The 27,173-nt window shown below is 48.0% G+C and overlaps 1 protein-coding gene across 5 annotated transcripts; it reads left to right on the forward strand.

Annotated features, from left to right (window-relative positions):
- Nucleotides 1–13,936: 13,936 nt before the first annotated feature.
- NONO (non-POU domain containing octamer binding) lies at nt 13,937–27,169 on the forward strand. 5 transcript variants are annotated; one of them, XM_082208424.1, is made up of 11 exons: nt 13,937–14,263; nt 18,261–18,398; nt 19,930–20,123; nt 23,134–23,435; nt 24,081–24,176; nt 24,567–24,763; nt 24,856–24,940; nt 25,127–25,226; nt 25,395–25,437; nt 25,668–25,777; nt 26,241–27,169. In XM_082208424.1, exons 2-11 carry the CDS (start codon nt 18,269–18,271, stop codon nt 26,376–26,378), a joined length of 1,395 nt encoding a protein of 464 aa, XP_082064550.1. In that variant the 5' UTR covers nt 13,937–14,263; nt 18,261–18,268; the 3' UTR covers nt 26,379–27,169. The 5 variants fall into 5 exon arrangements, with proteins under 5 accessions (XP_082064550.1, XP_082064546.1, XP_082064547.1 ...); XM_082208420.1 differs by having other exon boundaries at nt 13,939–14,263; nt 19,903–20,123; XM_082208421.1 differs by having other exon boundaries at nt 13,939–14,259; nt 19,903–20,123.
- Nucleotides 27,170–27,173: the final 4 nt, after the last annotated feature.

Raw genomic sequence — 27,173 nt, forward strand, 5'->3', positions numbered from 1 at the left:
TTACTCGACATATGGGGCAAAAGCCAGATATGCTTCCTTCTGCAACAGCTTGCTTGACTGATAAGTCTTCTCCCACAATTCACAATTGCATGTCAAGGCTGGGTGTCTTAAGAGGCACCCTCAGCTTATTGGGGGGGGGCGGGGTTGGAGCGCAAACATGAGCAGGTCCCACAAGGCCTCGCCAGCACCCCATATGCATAGAAATTGGATGCAATATCCTTTTGCAATGTGCAGCTGATAAATAATGTGCATCGGTTGCTCAGCAAATGTAAGTACCAAAAGGATTTATTGCAAGTTCAGAGTTCAAAACCCACCTCTGCAGCTTGCTATCTGCCCCATTTTTTTTACAGCTCTTGGTGAGTAAAGGCTGCCTGCTGCTCTGTTCTGTTCTCATGAGAATCAGGTACCTTAAGAGAGCACCCTGCAGGGGCCCTGCTGGACATCCCTGTATGGCTCTTTGGGCAGACTCTTTGGCATTCACGCACCCTTTAACAGGACTAGTCTAAGGTAATGGGTGGGAGTCCTGCTCTCCACGTTGGCTACGCCCATTTCCAAGCTATCTCATGCACACAAGCCAGATGGGATTTGGCTGCCGAAAGGACTTGGCAGCTGCTCCAGAGGATGTTATGACGCTGTGGAGGACAGAATTGTTTCGAACGTGTCACGCCAGAGGGTTCAAGGTGTCTCCGCGGAGCTGGGAAGACTCCTTTTCCTGGTGTAGGAAGGACCACATGGCCAGGGGCCAACTCTTGCTTGCAACAGAATCCTGCCTCTGTTTAAACAGCAGCAGCCAGACCAAGGGTGCACACAACACAAATCACTTGCACGTGCACATCATTTTTCATCAGCAGGCGCTTCACCTTCACACACACCCCTCCAGAAGTGTGCCTCTTGCTCCCTGCTGCAGCTTTCACAATTCTGGGTGCAGGATACATGAGAGAGGCATGCTACCTATCTTCAAGGGGCTGCAGCGGGGAGAAGGAGAGAGGAGAAATTCCACAAGCACGCAGAACTGAAAGCTCCACAATGGCTGTCTCTACCCCCCACCTCCCATGCATTCCTCAACACCCCTCCCCTCTGCTTCCAGGTTTTCTCCTTGCTGGGGCCTCTCCTGCCTCCTGTTGCGATGGCCTCCAGGCGTGCATTTCCTGCTGCTGCTTTCTCCGGAGAGGTTTGTTTTCAACCGCCAGCCTCCAACGCACACTGGAAAGGGAGCAGGCTCCTGGTTGCAGCATGCGCAGATGCACAGATGTGGGGAAATGCTGCAACAAACATGGAAAAATGGCACTGTGGATTCTTGGCGGCAACATTCCAGAGCTACGCAAACTGCCTTTTGAATTGCAGTGAGGCCTTGTTAGAGCTCTGGCAAGCCCACGGCTCTGCTAAAACGGTTGCCGGGGGAGGGGAGAGGGGGTTCTCAAGAGGCCTGGAGAAAATTTAAAATACCTGCATTAAACAGAGTCCTGGCAATGTAGAGGCCAACCCCCCCACCCCACCCCGGGCACTTCCAGAATGGTTCTGTTTTTCACTTGGGGTTCAGTGGCATAGGTAGAAAGTCACATCGCACAGTTGAAATGGAATGGACACTTCTGCGCAACAAACCTGCTTCAAGAACCATTTTCAAACTCCTTAGCTTTTTGCAGTAAAGAAAGTGAGGGGGAAACCAATGGAAAAAGTAGAATAGCAATTGCTTGTCATGGTGACGTAATAGAATCCTAGAATCCTAGAGTTGGAAGAGACCACAAGGGCCATTGAGTCCAACCCCCTGCCAAGCAGGAAACACCATCAGAGCACTCCTGACATATGGTTGTCAAGCCTCTGCTTAAAGACCTCCAAAGTAGGAGACTCCACCACACTCCTTGGCAGCAAATTCCACTGTCCAACAGCTCTTACTGTCAGGGAGTTCTTCCTAATGTTTAGGTGGAATCTTCTTTCTTGTAGTTTGGATCCATTGCTCCGTGTCTGCTTCTCTGGAGCAGTAGAAAACAACCTTTCTCCCTCCTCTATGTGACATCCTTTTATATATTTGAACATGACTATCATATCACCCCTTAACCTCCTCTTCTCCAGGCTAAACATGCCCAGCTCCCTTAGCCATTCCTCATAAGGCATCGTTTCCAGGCCTTTGACCATTTTGGTTGCCCTCCTCTGGACACGTTCCAGTTTGTCAGTGTCCTTCTTGAATTGTGGTGCCCAGAACTGGACACAGTACTCCAGGTGTGGTCTGACCAGAGCAGAATACAGTGGCACTATTACTTCCCTTGATCTAGATGCTATACTCCTATTGATGCAGCCCAGAATTGCATTGGCTTTTTTAGCTGCCGCGTCACACTGTTGGCTCATGTCAAGTTTGTGGTCAACCAAGACTCCTAGATCCTTTTCACATTCCTGACAATAACATTCCTGACAATAGGAATGAAGGCCCAAGGCATGGAAGAGACCCATGGAGGGGCATTTTACTATGTGTGGCCCTTGATGGTGCTGCATTTTGGAATCTGCACCTGCAAGCAGCAATATCTCCCTGGATGTTCCCAAACAGACCACCTGTACTGTTGTGTGATGCCTAGAGGGTGGGTGAGTGAGATGGGACAGGCTGGGAAAGTAGTAGCATCATTTACAAGGATGGGATCAGTTAAATAGGATAAAGGAGGCCAGGAGTGAGGAGGTCCAGGGGCCAAATGTGGCCATTCAGTCCTCGCTCCATGACCCTTGGACCTCTTCCCAGGCCACACTCCTCTATGGCTCCTGCTTCGCACCCTGCATGTCTTGGCCTGACTGGAGGGTGTCATTGATGCTAATAATGCTTTTGGCTTGTCATAACAAAAGACCAGAGAGTTGGGTGAATATAAACCATCCTGTTCAGAAGAAAATAACAATAACTCATGGCTCCACTCATGTTTACCTCTGACCCTGCCTGCCACTGGCATGTGGCCCTTGGAAGGCTGCCCAGAAAAGAATGCAGCCTTTGGGTCCAATAAGAGATTCCCCAGCATCACAAGGTTGTCAAGCAGAAAGTGGGTGTGAGTAGAGCCATAGCTGGGCAGTAGAGCATGTGCTTTGCATGAGAAGGTCCCAGGTTCAATCCCCAACGTCTCCAGAGCAGGCTGGGAAAGTTCATTGACCATGGGTAGGCAAGCTAAGGCCCAGGAGCCAAATCCGGCCCAATCGCCTTCTCAATCCGGCCCGCATACAGTCCGGGAATCAGTGTGTTTTTACATGAGTAGAATGTGTGCTTTTATTTAAAATGCATCTCTGGGTTATTTGTGGGGCATAGGAATTCGTTCATTATTTTTTTCAAAATATAGTCTGGCCCCCCACAAGGTCTGAGGGACAGTGGACTGGCCCCTTGCTGGAAAAGTTTGCTGACCCCTACATTAGACTGACTTAGTTTTAATCTGTATCCTATTTGAGAGCTAGTGTGGTGTAGTGGTTAGAGCTGTGGGGCGCCACACTGGTGTGGCAGGAGAAGCACAGAATTTTTGGGTTGGAAGGGACTCCAAACGTCATCCAGTCCAGCCCCCTGCAATGCAGGGATCTCAGCTAGAGCATCCTTGACAGATGGCCACCCAACGTCTGCTTAAAAACCTCCAAGGAAGAAGAGTCCTCCACCTCCTAGGGAAGTACATTCCACTGTCAAACAGTTCTTATTGTCAAAAAATTCTTCCTGGTGTTTAGTCAAAAATTTTCTTGTAACTTGAAGCCATTGGTTCGGGTCATACTCTATGGCAGTGTTTCCCAACCTTGGGCCTCCAGCTGTTTTTGAACTACAATTCCCATCACCCCTGACCACTGGTCTTGCTAGCTAGGGATGATGGGAGTTATAGTCCAAAAACAGCTGGAGGCCCAAGTTTGGGAAACACTGCTCTATGGAACAGGAGAAAATAAGTTTGCTCCATCTTCCATGTGACATTCTTTTAGATATTTGAAGATGGCTATCCTATCTGCTGTCTCTTTTCCAGGCTAAACATGCCCAGCTCCCTCAACTGTTCCTCATAAGGATTGGTTTCCAGACCCACAATCATCTTGGTTGCCCTCCTGTGCACACATTCCAGCTTGTCAACATCCTTAAATTGTGGTGCCCAGAGCTTGACACAGTATTCCAGGTGTGGTCTGACCAAATGTCCTGTACCCTCAGCCTACCTGGCAGCAAGTCCCGCTGGCATGTACAGTGTGTAAAGTCCAAAGTTTAACAGTCAGGAAACACAGTCTGAGGGTCAATCCACGTAAGCGAAGTCCAAAGTCCAGCAGTCAGGAAACGCAGCCCAGAGTCAAACCCAAAGCACAGCGCTGTAGAGGTCCCGGAGCATCCAAGCCAAGGTCCATCAACATCAGCAGCAGAGCAGACCCAGAAGCTCAGCTCCACTTCCCTTTTATACCTTGCATGTTGATTGCAGCATCTGGGCTGGATGAGGTAGGTGACCCTCACCTGTTCTGAGCCTACTATAGCTGAGGAAAGCCCACCTGGGCTATGGGCTCTTGCCTGCCTCAGCCTCCCGGAGCGTAACCTCCCACTGCTCCCTGTGTCTCAGAGCCCGCTTTGATTGTGGAGACAGGGGCCTCTCTGGCTCTGATGAAGGGTCCTGATCTTCTGGTCCCTGCACAATGTACTGTGTGTACATTGTGTGTACTTCCCATGACCCCAGCTTCTCCATTCCCATCCCCAGCTTGCCCCAGTGGGTCCCAGTCACGGTTACACCCCTCACCAGGATCCTCTTCCCACTGTCCTGCCAGTTCATGACACCAAGGTAGAATAGAGTGGTACTATTACTTCCCTTGATCTAGACACTATACATCTGTTGATGCAGTCAAGAAAAGAAGTTTGAGAACCACGAGGTTAGAGTGTTAGACTAGGACCTGGGAGATCAGGGTTCAAATCCCAACTCAGCCATGAAGCTGACTGGGTGACCTTAGGCCAGCCAGTCACTGCCTTTCAGCCTGACCACAGGTTTGTTGTGGGGTGTAAATGAGGGGTGAACCATGCACATCACCTTGATCTCCATGGGGGGAAAGGTGCAATAAATTAGGTCCCAGCAAAGTCTGCAAGTCAGCAGAAGGCAAAATGTTGCATTTCCCGGGCAGGAATTTGGAAAAGGGATGGCATTTTTGGCTACTGAGGGAGGGAAACACATGTCAGACTGGCACACATGTATCCTGGGCTGAAGCAAGGGAGCCAAGAGGAGGGCACCCCTTCTGGGCTCTCCCACTCAAAGCAACTGCCATTGCTGAACCTGATTTGGTGCCCAGACAGGACAATCTGGATATGGAACAACTGATTGGTTCAAAATTGGGAAAGGAGTACGGCAAGGCTGTATATTGTCTCCCTGCTTATTTAACTTATATGCAGAATTCATCATGCGAAAGGCTGGGCTGGATGAATCCCAAGTCGGAATTAAAATTGCCAGCAGGAATATCAACAACCTCAGATATGCAGATGACACAACCTATATGGCAGAAAGTGAGGAGGAATTAAAGAACCTTTCAATGAGGGTGAAAGAGGAGGGCGCAAAATATGGTCTGAAGCTCAACATCAAAAAAACCCGAAGATCATGGCCACTGGTCCCATCACCTCCTGGCAAATAGAAGGGGAAGAAATGAAGGCAGTGAGAGATTTTACTTTCTTGGGCTCCATGATCACTGCAGATGGTGACAGCAGTCACGAAATTAAAAGACGCCTGCTTCTTGGGAGAAAAGCAATGACAAACCTAGACAGCATCTTAAAAAACAGAGGTATCACCTTGCCAACAAAGTTCCGTATAGTAAAAGCCATGGTTTTCCCAGTAGTGATGTATGGAAGTGAGAGCTGGACCATAAAGAAGGCTGATCGCCGAAGAATTGATGCTTTTGAATTATGGTGCTGGAGGAGACTCTTGAGAGTCCCATGGGCTGCAAGAAGATCAAACCTATCCATTCTGAAGGAAATCAGCCCCGAGTGTTCACTGGAAGGACAGATCCTGAAGCTGAGGCTCCAAGACTTTGGCCACCTCATGAGAAAAGAAGACTCCCTGGAAAAGACCCTGATGTTGGGAAAGATGGAGGGCACAAGGAGAAGGGGACGACAGAGGGCGAGATCGTTGGATAGTGTTCTTGAAGCTACCAGCATGAGTTTGACCAAACTGCGGGAGGCAGTGGAAGACAGGAGTGCCTGGCGTGCTCTGGTCCAGGGGGTCACAAAGAGTCAGACACGACTAAACAACTAAACAACAACAACAACACAAAAGACAATCTTGCCTTAGGAACCGATTCGGAGAAGTGAAGCAGTTATTTTGATAGTAGGTCAGTTGCTACCTTTTGTTGCACACATAGAAAGATGATGGTGAGTATATTATTAGAATCATAGAATCTTAGAGTTGGAAGGGACCCAAGGCTCATCTAGTCCAACCCCCAGCATTGCAGGAATCTCAGCTAAAGCATCCAAGGCCATTCAACCTCTGCTTTAAAAACTCCAAAGAGGGAGTCTCATGAGAGTCTGTTCCACTGCCAAACAGCTCTTGCTGTCAGGAAGTTTATCCTAATAAATCAAATTTTATTAATTTGATTTATTACTAGCTGCCACCATAAGGTCCCAGGGCAGGTCACAACAATTTAAAATGCAACATGGGGAAAACCCCACTAATTTAAAACAAATTACCATCGCAAGAACAGGGTGCCTCCTGAAAAATATATCTCAAGCGCCAAAGGCCAAGGAAAAGCAGTACGTCTTCAGCATACAATTAAAATTGCAGTGCCAGTTCCAGACACACCTCTGTGGGGAAGGAGTTCCGCAACTTTGGGGTTCCTGCAGCAGAACTACCCTAAGGCCCCCTGTGCCAATATTAACAGCTAAGAGGGTCTGTAGCAAAAGAGGCAGTCTCTCAGGTATCTGGGGCCTAAGGGTGCAATCCTAACCCTCTATCCACAGAGATGAGTGAGTTGGGATGTGGCAGATGCCCAGCTCAGACAGATTTGGCCAGGTTAAGTCCCTAGTCACCTCTCAGCCAAAGAGATACGTCGGTGTGACTTCTCCATCCCAAATTAGCTGGTGCCGAGCTCAGTGAGCCGAGTATGGTGGGTCTTAAGCAAGGCCGGCACTTTCGCGGGGGCAAGGCTACACAACTTGCCTCAGGTGGCAGATTGTTTTTTTAAAAAAATTTATTAAAGATTTTGTCATTTACAAAAATACATGCATTGTCTCTTTTTTACAAGTTGTGTTTTCTACAGATCAGTTTCATTTGTTTTGTGAGATATTAGTGTTGCATGCAGTATTTCTACTTAGTGTAAGTGTGGGGTTTTGTGGCAGCAGTGTAGGTGTACCTGTGGGCGAGTCAATTGGGGTGGCAGGGCTGGCAGCAGTACAGGGGCAGGCAGGGGGCCCATATTCTGTAGGGGGGCAGTTTGCCAATAGCTGTGAAACATCCTGCCCCCACCCCACCCCAAGGGCATATGATATGAAAAGCACATGCCCTTGCTTCTCAATTTTATATTTTTACATGATTTTGTATGTTTCCTGGTTTATGACTTACCATTATTATTGATTATAGTTTAGTAATTCTTTATTGCAATTGGTAAGTGTAAACTGTTTAAGTATTATTTGCAGCTATTTAATTTTACTGCTTACTATTAGATGTATTATTGAATATTGATTAATTTGATATAAGTTGTTTACTGTATTTTAAAAACATTGTGAGTTTTTTTGTATTGGATCAGGCTGTTATCATTAATGTTTGACATTTATTGTTGTTTAGTCGTTTAGTCATGTCCGACTCTTTGTGACCCCATGGATCAGAGCACGCCAGGCACTCCTGCCTTCCACTGCCTCCCGCAGTTTGGCCAACGTTTTTATGTGTGTTGGAAGCCGCCCAGAGTGGCTGGGAGTTAGGGAACTGTCTCCTATGCCTGTTCAGCTTGGTCACCTGGTGTAAATTCCACCAGCAAAGAAGGATGCTGTAGATCAAAGCACACAATGGAAGTCAGTGGGGAGGGTCCAAGCCTCAGAAATCAGACCCAGACTCACCTGCCAGCCCCACCTACACTGTTCTGAAAGAGCACAGGATGTAACTCTTGGGCAATTGCACAGCAGCAGAAAATAAAACTGAAGATGATCTACCCTCAGTTTGCTTCACTTCTTCCTCTCCTGCACACTGTCTCATGAGCCTCTCGAGTAGGGACACAGAATTTGGGAGAGGGGCTAAGCCTGAGGGTACCTGATTAAAGGCACTTTGCACTTGAGGAACATGGGGCACTTTGAGCACTTGTCCCCCACCCTGCTGCAAATTAGATGCACACAGGGTCAAACCTTTCCCAGTGGAGGCTCAAGTCAATCTGGTGGCATATGAGCTCCAGCTTCTTCTGCCCGTATGAAGTGCTCCCTGCCTTCTGTCATTCACTATTGCCACGTGCAGTCCCTCTCCATTTGGGTGAATTGCCACCGGTTATCGTAGATGACAATGAGGAGTTCAAGGCATAACGCTAGCCAAGCCTCTACCCTGCCTCCTCAGCACGAAGGTACCATGGTCCTGGGGTCATCAGGAAATGGTGGCCTTCCTCCCAGCAGCACCACTATTGGACACCTATATAGCCTCCGCATCTGCCCAGGACTGCACCATCAAACGTGTACTCAACTGGGTGTGGAAGGGGTGGCCGGAAGGGTCTTTCGCACCAAAGTTCCAGCTGTTTGCAACCAGACAGCACGAGCTCTCGGTTCATCGTGGCTGCCTACTGTGGGGAGACCGAGTGGTGGTTCCCCAAAGACTCCGCCAACGCATCCTCGAGGCTCTGCACATCGGCCACCCGGGGATCGTCAAAATGAAGGCGTTGGCTCAGTGTTACGTCTGGTGGCCTAACATGGATGATGCCATCACTTTGTGGGTTGCCTCCTATCAAGCATGCCAAGAGTCAAGACCTGCACCGCCAGCAGCTAAGGGTGACACCTGGGAGATGCTCAAGGCACCCTGGTTGAGGGTGCACATCGATCTGGCCAGCCCTTTTCATGGCTGGACCTTTATGGTAGTGGTGGACGCCTATTCCAAATGGCTGGAGGTGGCCCTGATGCCCTCCACCACTACCAAAGCGGGTGCTGCGGAGCCTGTTTGCAATTCATAGGTGTCCTGATGTCCTCGTCTCAGACAATGGACCTCAGTTCACATCAGGCACCTTTGAACGGTACCTCTTGGGGCTGGGCAACAATTGGACTTCAATCCCAATGGGGCACTCTTACATTGTCTCCTGAGATAGACAGATGCCAACCAACCAGCCAATTTATTCTTGTGATTTTAAGTTGTGTTAAACATAGCATTGTGTTTCAACTGTTGTAACCGGCCTTGGGGTGATGAGCAGGTAAAGTTAATAAATCTTAACAATAAAAATAATTCATTGGAAGGGCTATGGGCCCAAAGACAATACAAGTTATGGCAGCTGCCGGACGATGTGCAGACAACTCTTCATTTTATGGTTGCTATCCAGAGAAGCTCAAGTCTTAGGAGTTGTGTGGGGTGTATGGAGTGTTAGGGCAGGGGCAGTATCTCTGGTGGGGGACACATCGTACTGCTTCCAGGGTAGTTTGTCCACCTTTGGTCCCCCCCCTCCCCTGCACTCAGCTCTGGAGCTCTGATAAGTTGTCAGCATGCAACAGCGGCCACACCCTTGGAGTAGCTTTGATTGCTGGCTAAACCAGATGAGGGGAGCCAATGGGTCTCACGCCCTTGGTGAGCTAGGGACTAACCCTGCAAGCGAAGACAGGCTCCAGCTGAGTAAACGGACAAGTACAATAGCAGGCCCAATGGTCAAGAAGGCAGTTTCTGCATGTAGAGGGAAGTGAGGGGTGGATGGGGCTCAACCATCTGGGGAGGTAGAAGATCTTGGAGAAGAAAAACTCTGACCCTAAACCTCCACTGTCTTGTGGGATATATTCAGGAGAAGAAAAGGCCAAAGAGTAAAGCTACAGAAATCTGGAGTCCCTAAGGCGGTTTGGATGGCGCCTTGTAGGCCTCCTTCTGGCAACTCCTGCAGCCCAGCTGGTGTCAAACATCTTGCTCTGCTTTCCTTTGGACCTCATAATCGAGGGCGAAAGGGGGGGTCTTGTCATCTGGGCAGCCCAGGACCTCCAGACACGCTACCCAGGCTTGTGCCCTGCAGAGAGAGGGAGACTTGCAGGGGACACCTGGACAAGGGGGTAATATCATGAGTCCTGTGGAGACCTCTTGGTAGGACTGGCCAGAGTGGGAGGAGGACTGGGATGAGAACGGAACTGGGAGGGACTGGATCCCAGGGATCGAGTTATATATATATATGTTATCATTGTAATCTGCTTGATTATATGTGATGCTTTGATTGGTACTAACCTATAATTAGTTTGTATAGGAAAATAGGATGGAATGATATTTGGTAACTAAAAGGATGGCCAGATTTTTGAATATTGAGTTGATGGTATATTTATACAGTTATCAATCTCCATCACTCTGTCACATGCACACACATACACAACTCACATACTCGGTATACAGATTTATTGAACAATTCTTTGTGTTTGCACATCTGTGGGGAAAGGAAGCATAATTACATATGTATGTTAAGGGGAATTTCATATGTATGTTAAGTTGCTAATGTGTATAACAAGTGGTCGCTGCAAATTCACCAAGCAGGCTGGAAGACACTGATCCACGTCTAAGGGAGGGGCCAAGTGGACAGTCATGGGAGTAGCCCACCTCAGTGCTACTGGACACCCCAAACACTGGGTTACAGCAAATGTACATGACTGGCAAAGAGCCTTCCCCCTCCAGGAAGGTGCCTGGGGACAAAGCAGACAGTGAGCTAGCCTTGTGGAGCCTGCCTCCATCACCAAGGATACAGAGGCTGCTCTGGTGAAAACAGATCTGCTGAAAGGGGTGCCAGCTTGCTTTCCCGGTCCTGTGGCTCAGAACAACCACCACGTAAACAACTGTGATCTTCAGAAAGGGACTTTGGGGAAATGTCAAGTGCTCGGGGCTTCTTGACACCTCACCATGTGCTTAGCCTGTGCTGCACCTGTCCATCTGAATGCTTGTCACCTGGCTGCTCGTGTATCCCACTGACCTATGCATCTAAGCCTTTGGCAATAAAAGTGTTGGGAGCCCAGGTATTGCATCTTCCAACGGGGGCCAGTACAATGATCGAGGCAAATACGCTATTCATGGGCATATTTAACATAATGAATGACTCGCTGGAGGGGTCTGGCTATTCTTTGCAAACTGGGGTGGAGAGGTAAGGCCACATCCTGCAAAGCCCTGCTGGAATCCAACTGGCTGGTTACTTCCACCTAGCATTTGTGGCCCAGGGTTCAAATTATGCCTGTCCCTTCTCCTTCAGAAGTGCTGGCTGTCACAAAGTTGAGAAGAGAGCGAGCCCCAGCAACCTATTATTATTATTATTATTATTATTATTATTATTATTATTATTTGGTGAGTTTATCTTATCCAAGGCAATGGAAAGCATCTTACAACCAACCAACCAATAGGGAAATGAATGAATACATAAATACATGCATACATACATACATTTTATAGACATTTTTGGGGGGGAAGCATACACAAGCTTAATATTACACTAAAGCTTATCAAGCAGAATGAGACAACAGCACAATCTTAAGTACTTGTAAAAATGATGGCTACAGATGCTCTTACTCCGGTTTTTAGCTTGTAACAATTCAGTGTATTTTCTAGTGTAATGGGGAGGGGATTGGAAGGTATCCCATATTCTGAAGCCACTAAAATACTGAAATCCTTAGTGAGTTGTGCAGTGTGTCCCTAAGCACAGATCCCTGGAAATAAGGCAGATCAATAAGGCAAATTCCAAGTAACTATGCACAGGATTGCAGTACAGTATTATTGTATACATACACAAAATGTTATTTTCCCCTTGGGCCTGCTGAAGAGTTCAGCTTAACCTAGAAGCTTGTATTATTGCACAGTGCTACAGTAACAACATAAAAGTCCACTAAAAATTGTGCCTTCATGGATTTTTCCCACACTTCCCACCAGCAGGCTCACAATCCAGTGCAGCTTGTCTCCTCTTCCTCCCTCCTGAAAACTCATTATCTGCATTTCTCACCTCATCACATCAGTAGATGTGCATATTAATTTATTATGCAAGCCTCTATGTGTCTACTCAGAAGTAAGCCCACTGTGTTCAATTGGGCTTTTCCCCAGGTTGGGTTTTCTTCAATCAGCCACCCCAGTTGTGATGTTTGAGACTGCTTTATTTGGTCTCAACAACAACAGCCACTGGGGAGCCCACAAAAGTGGGATTCACAGGCCTAAACATTACACAGACGTTCCCTCACCTTAGCTTTACACATGTGTAGAAAGTAACTCACATTATCAGAGGAAAAGCCAGCCTGCATTATCAGAGCTGAAGAATTGTCAGGCAGAAGTACAAGGCCGAGTTTTCCCAGCACAAACGTCCTTGGCATTTTCTCAATAATCTCTAGGTAAGCAGACTCACCTCTTCACATATAGGCTGTCTATCAAAGCAAAGAATCATAGACTCATAAAATAGCAGAGTTGGAAGGGACCCTGAGGATCATTTAGTCCTACCCCCTAAAAATGCAGGAATATGCAGCTGTTCCGTAGGGGGACTGAATCTGCATCCTTGGTGTTATCAGCACCATGCTCTACCCAACAGAACTATTGCTGTACAGTCACTTTTGCTTTTTGTTTCTGTTTATACTGTACTTTGTAGTAACTTTCCTACTACAACGTATTTTGAGATTTCTGAAAAACATGCCCTAGTGTACAGTAGCAATCCCACACAATAACTTGGAAATGGGCCAGGCTGAACACATGCCTTACTTCCAAGGAAACACTTGCTGCATTTTACACATTATTACTTTAAGGTGGGAAAACGTGTCATGCAGGAGCCCTTGAACTGCTCTCTGCTGGCGCACCAGGTTAGCTGAATCCATCCATCCATATTGAATTATGCATTCCTTTTTATTGTAACTGCATTTATGCAACTGTTCCAATGTTTGTATTATATATGATGGTAAGTATAGGCATACATTGTTATGTTCTAGGGGAGACAGGGCGGTGTAATGGTTAGAGTGACGGACCAGGACCTGGGAGACCAGGGTCTGAATTCCCACTTGAACATAAAGCTCACTGGGTATGACCTTGGGCCACTCGGTCTAACCTGACTCACAGGGTTGCTGTTGGGATTAATTGAGAGTGGTGTGAGCCACCATGATATCCTTGGAGGAAAAAGTGGGATATAGATGCAATGAATATTGGGCTGTAAACCACCTTCCCAAACCCATTATTGGACGGAGGTAGTTTTGCTTGCTACTATTTTATGCATTTTGAGTTTTTAAACCGCACTTACCTCCCTCTTAAGTGGAAAAAAATAATGCACAGGATCGGTGCGCACAATCCTATTGCCAAACCCAGCACATTTTTGCAGCTGCTCCTGGGCATCATGTGGACAAGAGTTCCACCCGCCCACGCTTATGCACAGTACGTATTTGAACATGCTTGAAAGGCAGGGACATTAACGCCAGAGCGCGCTCCAACGCCCCCTGCAGACGGACCCAAATCCGCGGCACTGCTGCTTTAAGGAACAGCGCCTTTTTCTACCGCGCCTGCGCAGGGCCTCGAGGCGCCGTCACGACGCTCGCTCCTCATTTCCAGCCACCCACCGCCTCCCCTTTTCCTGCCCCCTTTGTCCCTTTCTCGCCTCTCACCCAAACTTTGCTGTGGGAAAGAGGCACAGAGAGGGGGGAAACCTAAAACGCCCCTCAGCCCACCATTGGCTGCCGTTTGCGCGGGCTGCGGGGGGGCATGAGCGCGACCAATAGGACGCGCGAGGGCCCGCCCCCGCCCAGGCGAACGCCTCCGACCGGCGTCACCAGCGGCCACTCAGCGCAAGCCCGCCGGAGCCCCGTCGGCCAATCAGTTCGGCGGGGGAAGGCGGGACGAGCGCAGCAAGCACGGGTGAACGGTTTCCGGCCGCGCGCGCCTTTTCCCCTCCCCCCGCTTCTTTTTGGCGGACCCCCCTCCTCTTCCTCCTCCCTCGTTCCTCTCAGCGGCTTTTCCTGAGGTGAGGAGGCCGAGGCTGCCTGGCTGGCCGGCCGGCGAGCAAGCAGGCGCGGCATTTGCGAGCCGGGGTCCGGCTGAGGGACGAGGCGGGGGCGGAGGAGAAGAAAGGCGGGCAAATCTAGGCCGGGGCTTCTGTAGTGCCGCTGGGCCTCTTCGCCGCCGCCTGAGGTGAAGGAAGAAGCAGCCGCGGGCAAGGCAGGAGCGAGCGAGCGACCGAGTGAGTGAGTGAGTGAGCGAGCGCATGCGCGGCCTACCTCCCCCTCACGCCTGGTCCGGGAGCCCCCCACCCCAAAAGACCCCTTGCCCCTCTTCTCGCCCCCTCCACCTCTCTCTCTTCAGGGGTTTGGAAGAAGCCGGCGCTGCCTCCTCCCTGTCCCGATTGCCGGGCAAGTACCCGAGGGACCGGTTCCGAGGAACGGAGGTCCGTCGGCGAAGTCTCGTGCGCGGCGAAGGGACGCAGCCTCCGGTTTTGGACCGCGGAAGCTGCGGCAAGAAGGAGGGGGCGAGATCCGTGGTGGGGCCAGGCTGTCCGCTGCCTTTTCTGGGTTCTCGGGGCGGATGGGGCCGGCGGGAAAGCTTTCGGCGGTAGTAGTACACTAGTAAGGTGGGGCGGAGGGTGCGTATATTGAAGGGGGAGGGCTATTGGTTTGCCTGCTGCTTGTTTTCATTATGTATTTTTGGGCTTTGTTTAGCGACCCGTCCTGAGGCTTCCGCGGAGTAGTGGCATCGCCTCCCGGAATCGGAGGCCGCGTGTTTATGAAGGAGCCAGCTTGCTGGATGGCTGCTGTTTGCGCGCGGCGGTGTGGGGAGTAGGGGACCAGGGGCTTTCTGGGGGATGCCTGACAGAGCAGGGCTTTTTGTTTGTTGGCTCCTTCGTGTTGCTAGCGCTGCCTTTGTCAGCCTGGAGCCCCCCTGAGTGTTTCCGTCAGTACACCTGAGGGTGGTTGTAGCTCGAAACCACCTGCAGGGGAATCGCTTTGGCAAAAGTTGCCTGGCCTGGCAGCACCCAGTGAAACGATTCAGCAAAAGGAAATACATCTTCACACATCTGTATAGTGAAACTCTGAACTTGGCTGGCATTAAGATGTTATGACGGTTGTTGAGGTAGGTGGTTTCAGATGAGGAATGGGAAAACTCGCAAAGGAGGAGATATGTGGCATTGGTCGTTAGCAATAATGAGCTGTGTATGATTTCCAGGACCAGAGGCAGTACAGTGGTACCTCACAAGACGAATGCCTTGCAAGACAAAAAACTCGCTAGATGAAGGGTTTTTTCGTTTTCGATTTGTATCGCAAGACGAATTCCCCTATGGGCTTGCTTCGCAAGACGAAAACTTTTCGCGACTTTGTTAAACCGTTAAAACCGTGCTTCGCAAGACGAAAAATTCGCTAGACGGCAAAACTCGCGGAACGAATTAATTTTGTCTTGCGAGGCACCACTGTATGCCTATTGGATGCCAGTTGCTGGGGAACAATAGTGGGAGAGGGTTGTTGCCCTGTGAGCTTCCCAGTGGTATCACGTTCTCCACTGCAAAGAGATAGGATGCTTGTCCAGCAGGGCTCTTGTGTGCCACACAGGACCTGCTTGAGATATGGCCAGTCAACCCAAGCTGCTGTTTTCTGCTCTCTGGACTGCAGCTGTTGGCCTGCTTAGCTCGGTGCTGGGTGGGACCAATTCGGACAGTCCGCCCCTGCTACTTAATGGATCCAAATGGTTTCCAGAGAGTGATAGGGGATATTTTATCCCATGTTGATGGCCTTCCAGCTGATTCCCTGGTGGCCCGCTGGAATGCGGAGTTAACCAGGGCTATTGACTGTGAAGCTCTCTCTTTCCGATTGCATGGAGCCCAGACAGCCTTGTGGTTTTCTCCAGAGCTGAGGGTGATGAAATAATCGCTGAGGCGGCTAGAGTGCTGGTAGTGGAAAACTCATTCTGAATCAGACCGAACACGGGTTAGAGATCAGCATTGAGCCTACCAAGTGGCGATAGCATCAGCGAAGAGGACCTTCTTCACCGCCTCTATTGCATCTGCAGAAAACAGTAGCAGGAGACTCAGGTGGTTCACAGTCTAACGGAACCACCTTCGCCACTGGGACCTGGTAAGGTCCTCAAGATCTCATACAATGATTATGCAAAGTTTTTTGCAGATAAAGTCGCTCAGATTCAGAAAGAGGTAGATTCCACTGTGGAAGCAGGGCTGGGGTGGGAGAGTGCTAGACTCCTGTCTAGTCAAGTTGCATGGGATCAACTCTAATCTGTTACCTCCAAGGATGTGGACAGGCTGCTTGGATGAGTGAAACTGACCACCTATCTCCTTGATCCTTGCCCATCCTGGCTCATAAAAGTGAGCCGGGAAGGGCTGGGCAATGGGCTCTGTGGGGTGAATTTTTCCCTCTGTGAGGGAGCCTTCCCAGACCCGCTGAAAGAGGCAGTTATTAAACCACTTCTTATAAAACCCTCTTTGGGCCTAGCCAATATGGCCAAATATCACCCAGTCTCAAATCTTCCATTCTAGGACAAGGTGATTGAGCGGGTGGTTGCTGAACAACTCCTGGCACACCTGGAGGATGCGGATCATTTGGGTCCCTTCCAGTCAGGATTCAGGCCTCATCATGGGACCAAAGCTGCCTTGGTCATGCTGGTCGATGAGCTGTCTCCTAGTTCTTCTGGATCTCTCAGTGGCCTTTGATACCATCAACCATGGCATGCTTCTGAACCGTCTAGAGGAGCTGGGGCACTATTATACAGTGGCTCCGCTCCTACTTCCTGGGCTGTGTCCAGAAAGTGGTGTTGGGGGATGAGTGGGCTCTCACTTGTGGGGTGCCTCAGGGTTCCATCCTCTCCCCCATGCTTTTTAATATCTATATGAAGCCACTGGAAGGGATCATCAGGGGGTTTGGGCTGGGTGTTCATCAGTATGCGGATGATACCCAGCTCTACCTCTCTTTTAAATCAGAACCAGTGAAGGTAGTGAATGTCCTGTGTGAGTGTCTGGAGGCAGTTGGAGCATGGATGGCAGCTAACAGATTGAGGTTGAATCCTGACAAGACAGAAGTACTGTTTTTGGGGTCAGGGTGGGAAGTTGTGGAGGACTCCCTAGTCCTGAATGGGGTAACTGTGCCTCTGAAGGACCAGGTGCATAGCCTGGGAGTCATTTTGGACTCACAGCTGTCTGTGGGGGCACAGTTCAATTCTGTGTCCAGGGCAGCTGTCTACCAGCTCCATCTGGTATGCAGGCTGGGACCCTACCTGCCCGCAGGCTGTCTCACCAGAGTGGTGCATGGCCTGGTTATTTCCTGCTTGGACTACTGTAATGCGCTCTATGTTGGGCTGCCTTTGTAGGTGACCCGGAAACTACAACTAATCCAGAATGCGGCAGCTAGACTGGTGACTGGGAGTGGCTGCCAAGAGCATATAACACTGGTCGTGAAAGACCTACATTGCCTCCCAGTATGTTTCTGAGCACAATTCAAAGTGTTGGTGCTGACCTTTAAAGCCTTAAACGGCCTCAGCCCAGTATACCAGAAGGAGCCTCTCCAGCCCCATTGGTCAACCCGGACACCGAGATCCAGCTCCAATGGCCTTCTGGAGGTTCCCTCACTGCAAGAAGTGAGATTACAGAGAACCAGGCAGAGGGCCTTCTCGGTAGTGGCACCTGCCCTGTGGAATGCCCTCCCATCAGAGATCAAGGAAATAAAGAACTATCAGACTTTTAGAAGACACCTGAGGCAGTCCTGTTTAGGGAAGTTTTTAATGTTTGATGTTTTACCGTGTTTTTAATATTCTGTTGGGAGTCGCCCAAAGTGGCTGGGGGAACCCAGCCAGATGGGCAGGGTATAAATAATTTATTATTAATACTATTTATTAGTGACTTCCCATAGTCTCTTTCTAGCCCTATGACTTGAGAGCAGTTCTCAGCTGGTGAAGCCAAGGAGTAAAAGTGGACCCCTCTGCAAGCAAAGCACATATTCTGCCCTGAGCTTTGAGGCTTCTTCCATTAGTGAGCTAACAAAGCTGCTACCCACTGGATTGGATTTGTTAGCAGCTCTTCAAAGTACCAGGCACACAGTCCCTGACCTCCAACTCCATCAGGAAAGATCATTTGTAACAGAAGGTGCTGGTATTTGAACCCCTGATCTTGTGGGAAGAAAAATGTGTGCTCTGACACTGTGGTTGTGGGTTCATTGTACTTATATTTAATTATTTCCCCCCTCCCAGGTTTGAAGATGCAGGGCAACAAGGGCTTCGCTATGGAGAAGCAAAACCACACTCCGAGGAAGCAGCATCAGCACCAACAACAGCAACAGCAGCAACAACAACCTTCCCCAGCTAATGGACAGCAGGCCAACAACCAAAGTGAGTGGCGGCTTCCTTGGGTAACATCTACACTGGAGGTGGTGTCCTTTTTTGCAGCACTTCATATGGGATACAGTTTGAAAAACACAGCACCTGTTCCAATTCTCTTCCACATGGGAGGCTTGTGATTGCACTTTATTTCACCTTTACTTGTTTATAAAGTGTGAAGTGACCCTCTGGCTCCAGGGAATTACACACAAACTGATTGTGAGTGGCCAGTGGAACAAACCCATACAAGTCATTTTGGTGTCTTTGGAGATGTCATAGTCATATGGTTAGATCTCCTATAGATAGTGCAAGGTATTAGTCTTCCTTTGGACCTGGTCACCACTGTGTGCTCCAAAAATATTCTGTTCATGGTGTACTTGCAGAAGCTACTGTTTTGAAAGCTACTGTTGGTCAGTTGCATGATTGAATCACAGCTTGGTTTGAAAGTCTTAGGCTGGTGAGAACAAGCTCAGTGACACAGAAAGTATATATGAGGTGGGAATTTTTCAACCAGATCTGGTGTGATTTCTTGCGACTTTAGATAGGTGCTTAACATGTCTGCCTCAGGTCACCAGAGGTTACTGTTGGATTGACTCTGAAAGGGTGTATCGCCCCCTTTCCCAACATTAGCATTAACAGCAAATCCCTTCAGCACATGAGAATTGCTTGTACTTTAAATCCTTAATGTGACTTGCAAACTAAGCTGCATAACTTAATGATTTAGTTGCTAGTGGCCTAAGAATGCATGATTATTTTTAAATTGCTAGGAGTTCAGGGCTTTGTAGATTATAGGTATAGCTAAATGGTGGATGGAGACATGGCTTAGCTTATGCTTCTGTGGCTGATTGGGTTGCTTTCTAAGATGGTTTGCTTCTTTCTGCACTTAATGAACACTATGGCTTTCTTTCTACAACTGGACTTGGATGCTTGCTTCTTCATTTGCTGCAGTTCCTCTGGCTACTGAGCACTTTCTCACCTCTTAATGCTCGAGTCCTTTTTCTATCACAGCAATATGTGGCCTCCTTCAAACACCCAGAAAGACTGATGTTGGGCTTTGATTCTGATCAGTCTTTTAAGACAATGGGTAATGTGTTCTAACTGGCATTGCTATTTGACTGTATCTTGAGTTGCTTCCTCCAGATTGTAAATTTGCAGGCTGTATTTGGAGCCCCACTCTCCCATCTGCTGCTGTGTGCTGGAAAGCTTCCTACCAGCACTGTCATGTAAGTGCTGCTAAAAATCTTTGTTTTGGACCTATCCTTCCAGCATTTGCAGTGCTCTGGCTGTCCTGCAGGTGGCTTTGCATTTTCCGTCAATGGGCCATATCTTTCATCTGCGCTGGGCAAAGGCTGCTATGGGGCTGACTCTTCAACTCCCAGGGCCTCCGACTTGTGTTGACCTGCAGTTGCTGCTAAAATAGTTAAGACTGGATGTGTGTTGGGAGACTTGGTGAATGTTCTGACCTTTGTGCTCTTCAATGTGTTAACACTCAGCGTTTGTTCCCCCAATTTTGTAGAGCGATTCTGTACCTTATTCCCCTCAGATGAAGGCCTGACAATTGACATGAAGAATTTCCGAAAACCTGGCGAAAAGACCTTCACACAGAGAAGTCGCCTATTTGTGGGGAACCTGCCCCCTGATATCACAGAAGAAGAGATGAGGAAGCTGTTTGAAAAATATGGGAAGGCTGGAGAAGTCTTCATTCATAAGGACAAAGGCTTTGGCTTTATCAGGCTGGTGAGTGGCTATAGTGTGCTAAGGATTCCTATGGCTTGGCGAAAGTAGTGCTGCTTTTAATGCTAGCCACGTGGGCTTGAATGGCCAGTGCATGGTTTCATATTGTGTGCACTGTGAATGCTGCATGTGGCACTTTATTTTGTGGAAGCAGACTCTTGCATGATGTTTCTGAGTTAGGACTTACAGAATCATACTTAATGCCTCTGGTCCTGGAATTTTATGGGGATTGTGAGAAAACCAGTTGCTTACAGGGGGGCCTGTGTTTCACTGGCAGAAAGCAGAATGTCTTCCCTAGGGAAGTGATCCATTATGGCATGCAAGCTTAATGGATTATGCTAGTTGATTCCCCAGTAGCTCCAGAATCCCTAGCTGCTCAGTTCTAGCTGAGTTTCGCACATGGAACTTCCAGCTGTGCACATAAAGAGATGAAGAAGCTCTTGAGCGCTTTCTTGGTGGCTGCTGTCCATATACTTTTGAACTTACAATGCTGGCAGAGCTGACCTGTTAATGTTCTCAGTCTGTGCTTCCAGACTGGTATTTCTAGAACTGAGGAAGAGGAGATGTGCAAACTCTTGATCTTCAATCATACATAATGTGTCAAAGGAATATATCAAGGTGGGAGGGCAATGATGAGCTGGTTTATATTCTGTATTTTTTAAATCAGTTGTTTAAAAAATACAAAAGTAAAAAAATAAAATGGCTAATTCAGTGAAGGAAGAAGGCTTAGTCTTAAGTACTTGTTACAGTAATTTTATTTAATCAAAACCTTATAATTTAGAAGCAATAAAATAAAGCATGAACAGTACAACTGCATAAATATTCACTCCTGGTTTGAACTTGGGCAGGTATGTTCTCTATAGTAAACTGAATTAGTTCTTTCTTTTAACTTGCTGTTTAATAAAGTTTAAACACCAGATTTTGCAAATAAATTTAAGGCAAAATGACGTATCATCCACATTTATAAAATAGTAACAAAATTAGACATGATCTAACAGGTTTATGGGACGCAGGTGGCGCTGTGGGTCAAACCACAGAGCCTAGGACTTGCTGATCAGAAGGTTGGCGGTTCTAATCCCCGCGACAGGGTGAGCTCCCGTTGCTCGGTCCCTGCTCCTGCCAACCTAGCAGTTTGAAAGCACGTCAAAGTGCAAGTAGATAAATAGGTACCACTCCGGCGGGAAGGCGTTTCCGTGCGCTGCTCTGGTTCGCCAGAAGTGGCTTAGTCATGCTGGCCACGTGACCCAGAAGCTGTATGCCAGCACCCTCAGCCAATAAAGCGAGATGAGCGCTGCAACCCCAGAGTCAGCCACAACTGGACCTAATGGTCAGAGGTCCCTTTAACAGGTTTATAAAATGTTAGAAAATGGATTCTGATTATGATGTTGAGCCTATAAAATGGGAAAGAATATGGAACAAGAGGCCCAAAAAATCAATTTCAGCAAGGATTCAATAATCTACTCTCAATATATTTTTAAGGTGGCATTGTACACTAGTGATCTTATCATATATAAGCCCCAATTTCTCTCCAAAGTACTTCTGTTGCAAAAAAATAAAGGCATGCATTTATGCTTATGGTGGGAATATCATTCAGTGACAGCTTTTGGAAAGGTAGTGAATTGGTACCTCATTAGCTTTCATGGGGATATGGGATGGACCAAATGAAGACTTTGGATTATTTGGATAAATAATTGAGTGTGTGTGTGTGTGTGTGTGTGTGTGTGTATTCTATCTATCTGTATATGTATATATATTGCTGGCTGCCAGGATGGTTATTGTAAGGAAAAGAAAATATTTAGATGAGTTGGATAAAGATTTATGATCAAATCTGGTCCATAGTAATTGCTAAAAAATTAACTCAGAAAATAAGGTACTGTATATTAGAAGGCCTGTGGATTTAATCTCCTGTGAAATATGCTGCCGTTTGAAATTCTTGGTAACTTCATCTACACGTGAGATTATGTAAGACCTTAATGGCAACATCTAGTCATTTGTAAACAAAGCAGATTTTTTTAAAAAGAGCCTGTTACTACTCTCCATAGTAACAAGTACAACAACAACAACTAATAATGGATTGTGGATATAATGAATTTTATATCTGGTTTTCTTTCCTTTTCTTTGTCCTTGATTTTGGATCCCTCTGATGTATAATTTATTTTGCATCCCAGATCCTATGCCACATAGTAAAAGGTAAAGGTAAAGGTACCCCTGCCCGTACGGGCCAGTCTTGCCAGACTCTAGGGTTGTGCGCCCATCTCACTCAAGAGGCCGGGGGCCAGCGCTGTCCGAAGACACTTCCGGGTCACGTGGCCAGCGTGACATCGCTGCTCTGGCGAACCAGAGCCGCACACGGAAATGCCGTTTACCTTCCCGTTTGTAAGCGGTCCCTATTTATCTACTTGCACCCAGGGGTGCTTTCGAACTGCTAGGTTGGCAGGCGCTGGGACCGAACAACGGGAGCGCACAGGGATTCGAACCACCGACCTTTCGATCAGCAAGCCCTAGGCGCTGAGGCTTTTACCCACAGCGCCACCTGCGTCCCTATGCCACATAGTACTTTCCGACTATGTTCTGCTAATTGTTGTTACTTCAGTGTTGAGGCGCTAGGAATGCTGTATTTTTAAGAGTAGCTTACAAGTGTGTGCCCTAAATGTCACACATGAAAAGATCCAGTTGGAAAATCTTGGGCTCCCTTTTCTCAAGTTTGAATCTACTCTTCCATGAGAGTCATGCATTCATCAGTTCCCTGATTTTCATCTCTTCTCTCAAGTCCTGGCTATTTGTAATGCCAAAGTGTTCTCTTTGCTGGGCTCCCCACACTCTCCATTCCACTCTCTTTGGGAATAAAATTATTTTTCCCATAATATGTGCTTTGTTAGGGAGTGCCTACTCCTTTGTCTCTTCAGGGTGGTTCTTGGTCCAGTAGCAGTGAGCTGGTGGATTATTTACCCACTTGAAATAATTCTGGTGTGGTGGTCTTTAATGGGTGGTGCGTGTGTGTTTTTGTCTCCAGGAAACTCGAACTCTGGCTGAGATTGCGAAAGTGGAGCTGGACAACATGCCCCTGCGTGGGAAGCAGTTGCGTGTGCGCTTTGCATGCCACAGTGCCTCACTGACTGTCAGGAACCTGCCACAGTTTGTGTCCAATGAGCTTCTGGAGGAGGCCTTCTCAATGTTTGGCCAAGTGGAGAGGGCTGTGGTCATTGTGGATGACAGAGGCAGACCTTCTGGGAAAGGCATTGTAGAATTTTCTGGAAAGCCGGCTGCTAGAAAAGCCCTGGACAGATGTAGTGAGGGTTCCTTCTTGCTAACCACGTAAGTTATTCTAGTTTACTATTGTAAGTACAATAAAAGAAACCAGGTCTTTTGACTTAGGGCGGTGTGTGGGTGTGTGTGTGTGTGTGTGTGTCTTACCGGTAGAGGGCAATAAAGAGTGCATTTATTCAGTGGGCCTGAATCTTAAGTGATGTTCTCTATCTGTGTCTACAGAGCTAAATGAAGAAATACAGTATTGCAGTTTTACTCATCACCAGTCATTGCTTATGTTGAACAGGGCTGGTAGAACAAGAACTACAACCAGAAAATTGTGGGCTCTACATTTGGTGCTCATACCTTTATAAAAGATGCTTTTTGAGCACCACAGGACACATGGTGGTTTACCCAGTCAAACATTATTTGCAAGGCTGGATCAAAGGTATTATGGATTGCTGGCCACAGCAGAATCTCAGCTCTCTCTTGTGCTGCTTTAGTGCTTCTTAACTCTGAACATTGTTTTTCACCTGGGAGTCCTTATTGGTCCCAGGAGGCAGCAGCATTCAGCTTCAGGGAAAGAGTGTTGGTAACTAGGCTAAGGAAGGCCCTGATCATGCCTAAGCCTGTACAAAGGCTGCTGCTAGCTCTTGGATTTTGGCCTTTAAAGAGGTTGGCATTTATTTAGATGGATACAATTTTCATTGACAGGTTCCCTCGACCTGTGACTGTGGAGCCCATGGATCAGTATGATGATGAAGAGGGACTGCCAGAAAAACTTGTCATCAAAAACCAACAATATCACAAGTAAGTAGCCCGTGGAAGTGGTACCTTCTTAGGGGAAGCTCATCTGAGGACAGTTACATTTTTATGGGAAATACCATTGTTATTAAATGGATTTATTACTACTTTTTAAGCCAATTTCTATAAAGTGGCTTCCAGAAACATGAAAATGTAACATAAAGTAGCATGCAAGTGTTTTTTCACCTTTTTGTTGGCTTTTGCTAAGCATAGTGGTAGGATGCATAAAGCAAACTTAGTAGCTATCTGAGCTTGATTCCCATTCTCAGAAACGTTCATGATGCAAGCTGCTTGCCTGTAAACTTTACTTTCTGCCCTGACCCCACTCCTGTGACTCTCACTAACTCAAGTTGCCTTTTCCTAAGTGACTGGATTTTTTCCACCTTGCTGTTGCAGGGAGCGTGAGCAACCTCCCCGTTTTGCACAGCCCGGTTCCTTTGAGTATGAGTATGCTATGCGTTGGAAGGCCCTGATTGAGATGGAAAAGCAGCAGCAAGAGCAAGTGGATCGCAACATCAAAGAAGCACGGGAGAAGCTGGAGATGGAAATGGAGGCAGCTCGTCATGAGCATCAGGTCATGCTCATGAGGCAAGGTGAGAAGCAGAATGGCGATGGCCTTTGCAGTTTGCTGGGAGCAGGTAGTGCAGGCATCCTGACCTGTCACCCATGTGGATGTTTTTTCCAGACTTAATGAGGCGCCAGGAAGAACTCAGGAGAATGGAGGAGCTGCACAACCAGGAGGTGCAGAAGCGTAAACAACTGGAACTCAGGTGAGCAGGGAATCAGTCACACCTGTCTGTGAATTTACTTGACTTGTGCTGGTAATTGGTAGGACTTTGTAGGGGCAAGGCTGTTGCCAAGAAGCATCTGAGAGCATCTGTAGCTTGTGCATAAGTAAGTCTGAATTGTTTGATAGCTCTCCAATTGGTGTGACTATATGGGAGCCTTCCTTGCAGGCAAGAGGAGGAACGCAGGCGCCGTGAGGAAGAGATGAGGAGGCAGCAGGAAGAGATGATGAGGCGGCAAGAAGGATTTAAGGGGGCCTTCCCTGATGCGGTAGGGGACTTGCTTCACCTGGTGGGGTGGTGAGGATCAGCTTCTACAGTTCATACAGTTTCTAACCCCTTCTGGCCTGGGCAGTAGCACAGAGAAGCTTCTTTCATGTGTCCTGCCAGAAGGAGGTGTCGGGATGTTGTCTGAAGCAAGCTTGTCTGTCTGTTTCAGAGGGAGCCTCCAGATATGCGAATGGGACAGATGGGTATGGGAGGTAAGCTGCAAGTGGTTTTTCCTCTCCTGTTAATGTTTTGGGCTGGGTTGTGCTTCATCAGCTGTTCTATGTGGTGGCTGCAGGTTCCTAAGTCAGCAGGTAGCTGAGCTCTGGGTGGGCCACAGATGCTATTCACCAGCAGGAATATGTGCAGTAAGGGAGCTGAGCTTTCAGTGGCCACTTAACCCTCAGGGGTATACAGACCAAGAGGCCTCCTTGCTTTTCCTCAGGTGCGATAGGCATGAACAACCGAGGGACGATGGGAGCTACCAGTGTTCCGGCAGGGCCACCACCTGCAGCTGGTCCTGGGCCAATGATTCCTGATGGAGCCATGGGAATGGTAAGGTCAACCAAGTGCAATTAGTCAGGATTTGGCTGAGAGGGTGGGTTGCAAAACCCTTGATCTAGGCAAGAATCTGCATGAGTATCTTCTCTCTTTGTAAGTTGATTTGAATCAGCTAGCTACATGATTCAACTAATGGTTTGGCAGGGGGCAGAAGCAAAGAAGCTAAGCTGTGTGTTCCTCCTTTTCCTAACTTGGCAGCTGTGCATTTGCCAAAAAAGACGTGACAGAAAATGAAAAGGGATTGGAAGTCAGAGAGAACTCGGGTGCTGTTGCTTTGGTGCACAGTTTAATGTGTTCTTCCTAAGCCCTCTTGGTCCCTGGTGGTTCCCCCATAATGGCTATTGGTGGAGGAGGGAAGAGCATACTAAGTGGAGGTTGCATGGGGTCTGTACAGTTGCAGTCAGTCTTGAGGGATGTTTCTAACCCAAGCTTCTTTTCCCTCCTCACTTTCCTTCAGACTCCACCGCCACCCGCTGATCGCTTTGGCCAGGGCGCTGCAATGGAAGGACTTGGAACCATGGGAGGAAACACACCGGGATTCAACAGAGGAGCTCCTGGGGGGGACTTTGGCCCGAACAAGCGTCGCCGATACTAAATGGGGAGGGAGGCATGTCCAGTCTCCTGCCCATTCCATCGGGACAACCCTTAGGGGCTTCCCTTGGGCATCCGGGGTCTGGCCATGGCAAAAGGGCACCCAGCCAGATTTGTAAAGGGTTTAGTCGATGCCACAAGGTGCATTCCTGCAAAATGCAATGTGAAAATGGATCCCAGGAAGCTTCACTAGCTGTGTAGTGTGAGAGGCCAGGTTAGGACCTTGATGTCTCTCCCATTCCCAAGCACCACAACACAGGTTCAGCCCCCAGCTAACTCAGCTGCCATTGGAGGCGTGTTCTGCCTTCATGCAGCTCTCTGGATATATTTTTCCAGAGCAATAGAGCAGGGCCTGTGAGTCTGTAAATGTCTGTAGCTTCAAACGGCTTATCATGTGGGGGACGGGGGACTAGTTTTTTTAAAGAATAAACTTGTAGCTTTTCACTTTTCTCCTCTGGACCATTTTTTCCTTTATTGTAGCTCGCTGGTGCAGCCAGGAGGGCCAGGTTAGTGGTGGTGGTGATATGGAGATGGCTTATTCAATGTGTTGTACCATTTAAAAAAACAAAACATTTTTTTTACTGGTAGAAAAGTACAATCTATTGGACAAATTAAAGTTTCCTGTTGAAGACTCAAGTTGAAGCAACTGTTCGTATAACCCTAACTTTGCCTGTCTTGTGTAGAAGTATGAGACTTTCTTTATGTGAACCTGAGTTGTAATCGTCCACTAACAGGTTGAGTTTGTCTGAAGATTGTTACAGGAATGCATTATTAAAAGGGATTTTAAGCCTTTTTCATC

The sequence above is a fragment of the Podarcis vaucheri genome, assembly GCF_965113315.1.
Source record: "Podarcis vaucheri genome assembly, chromosome: Z".
Taxonomy (NCBI): domain Eukaryota; kingdom Metazoa; phylum Chordata; class Lepidosauria; order Squamata; family Lacertidae; genus Podarcis; species Podarcis vaucheri.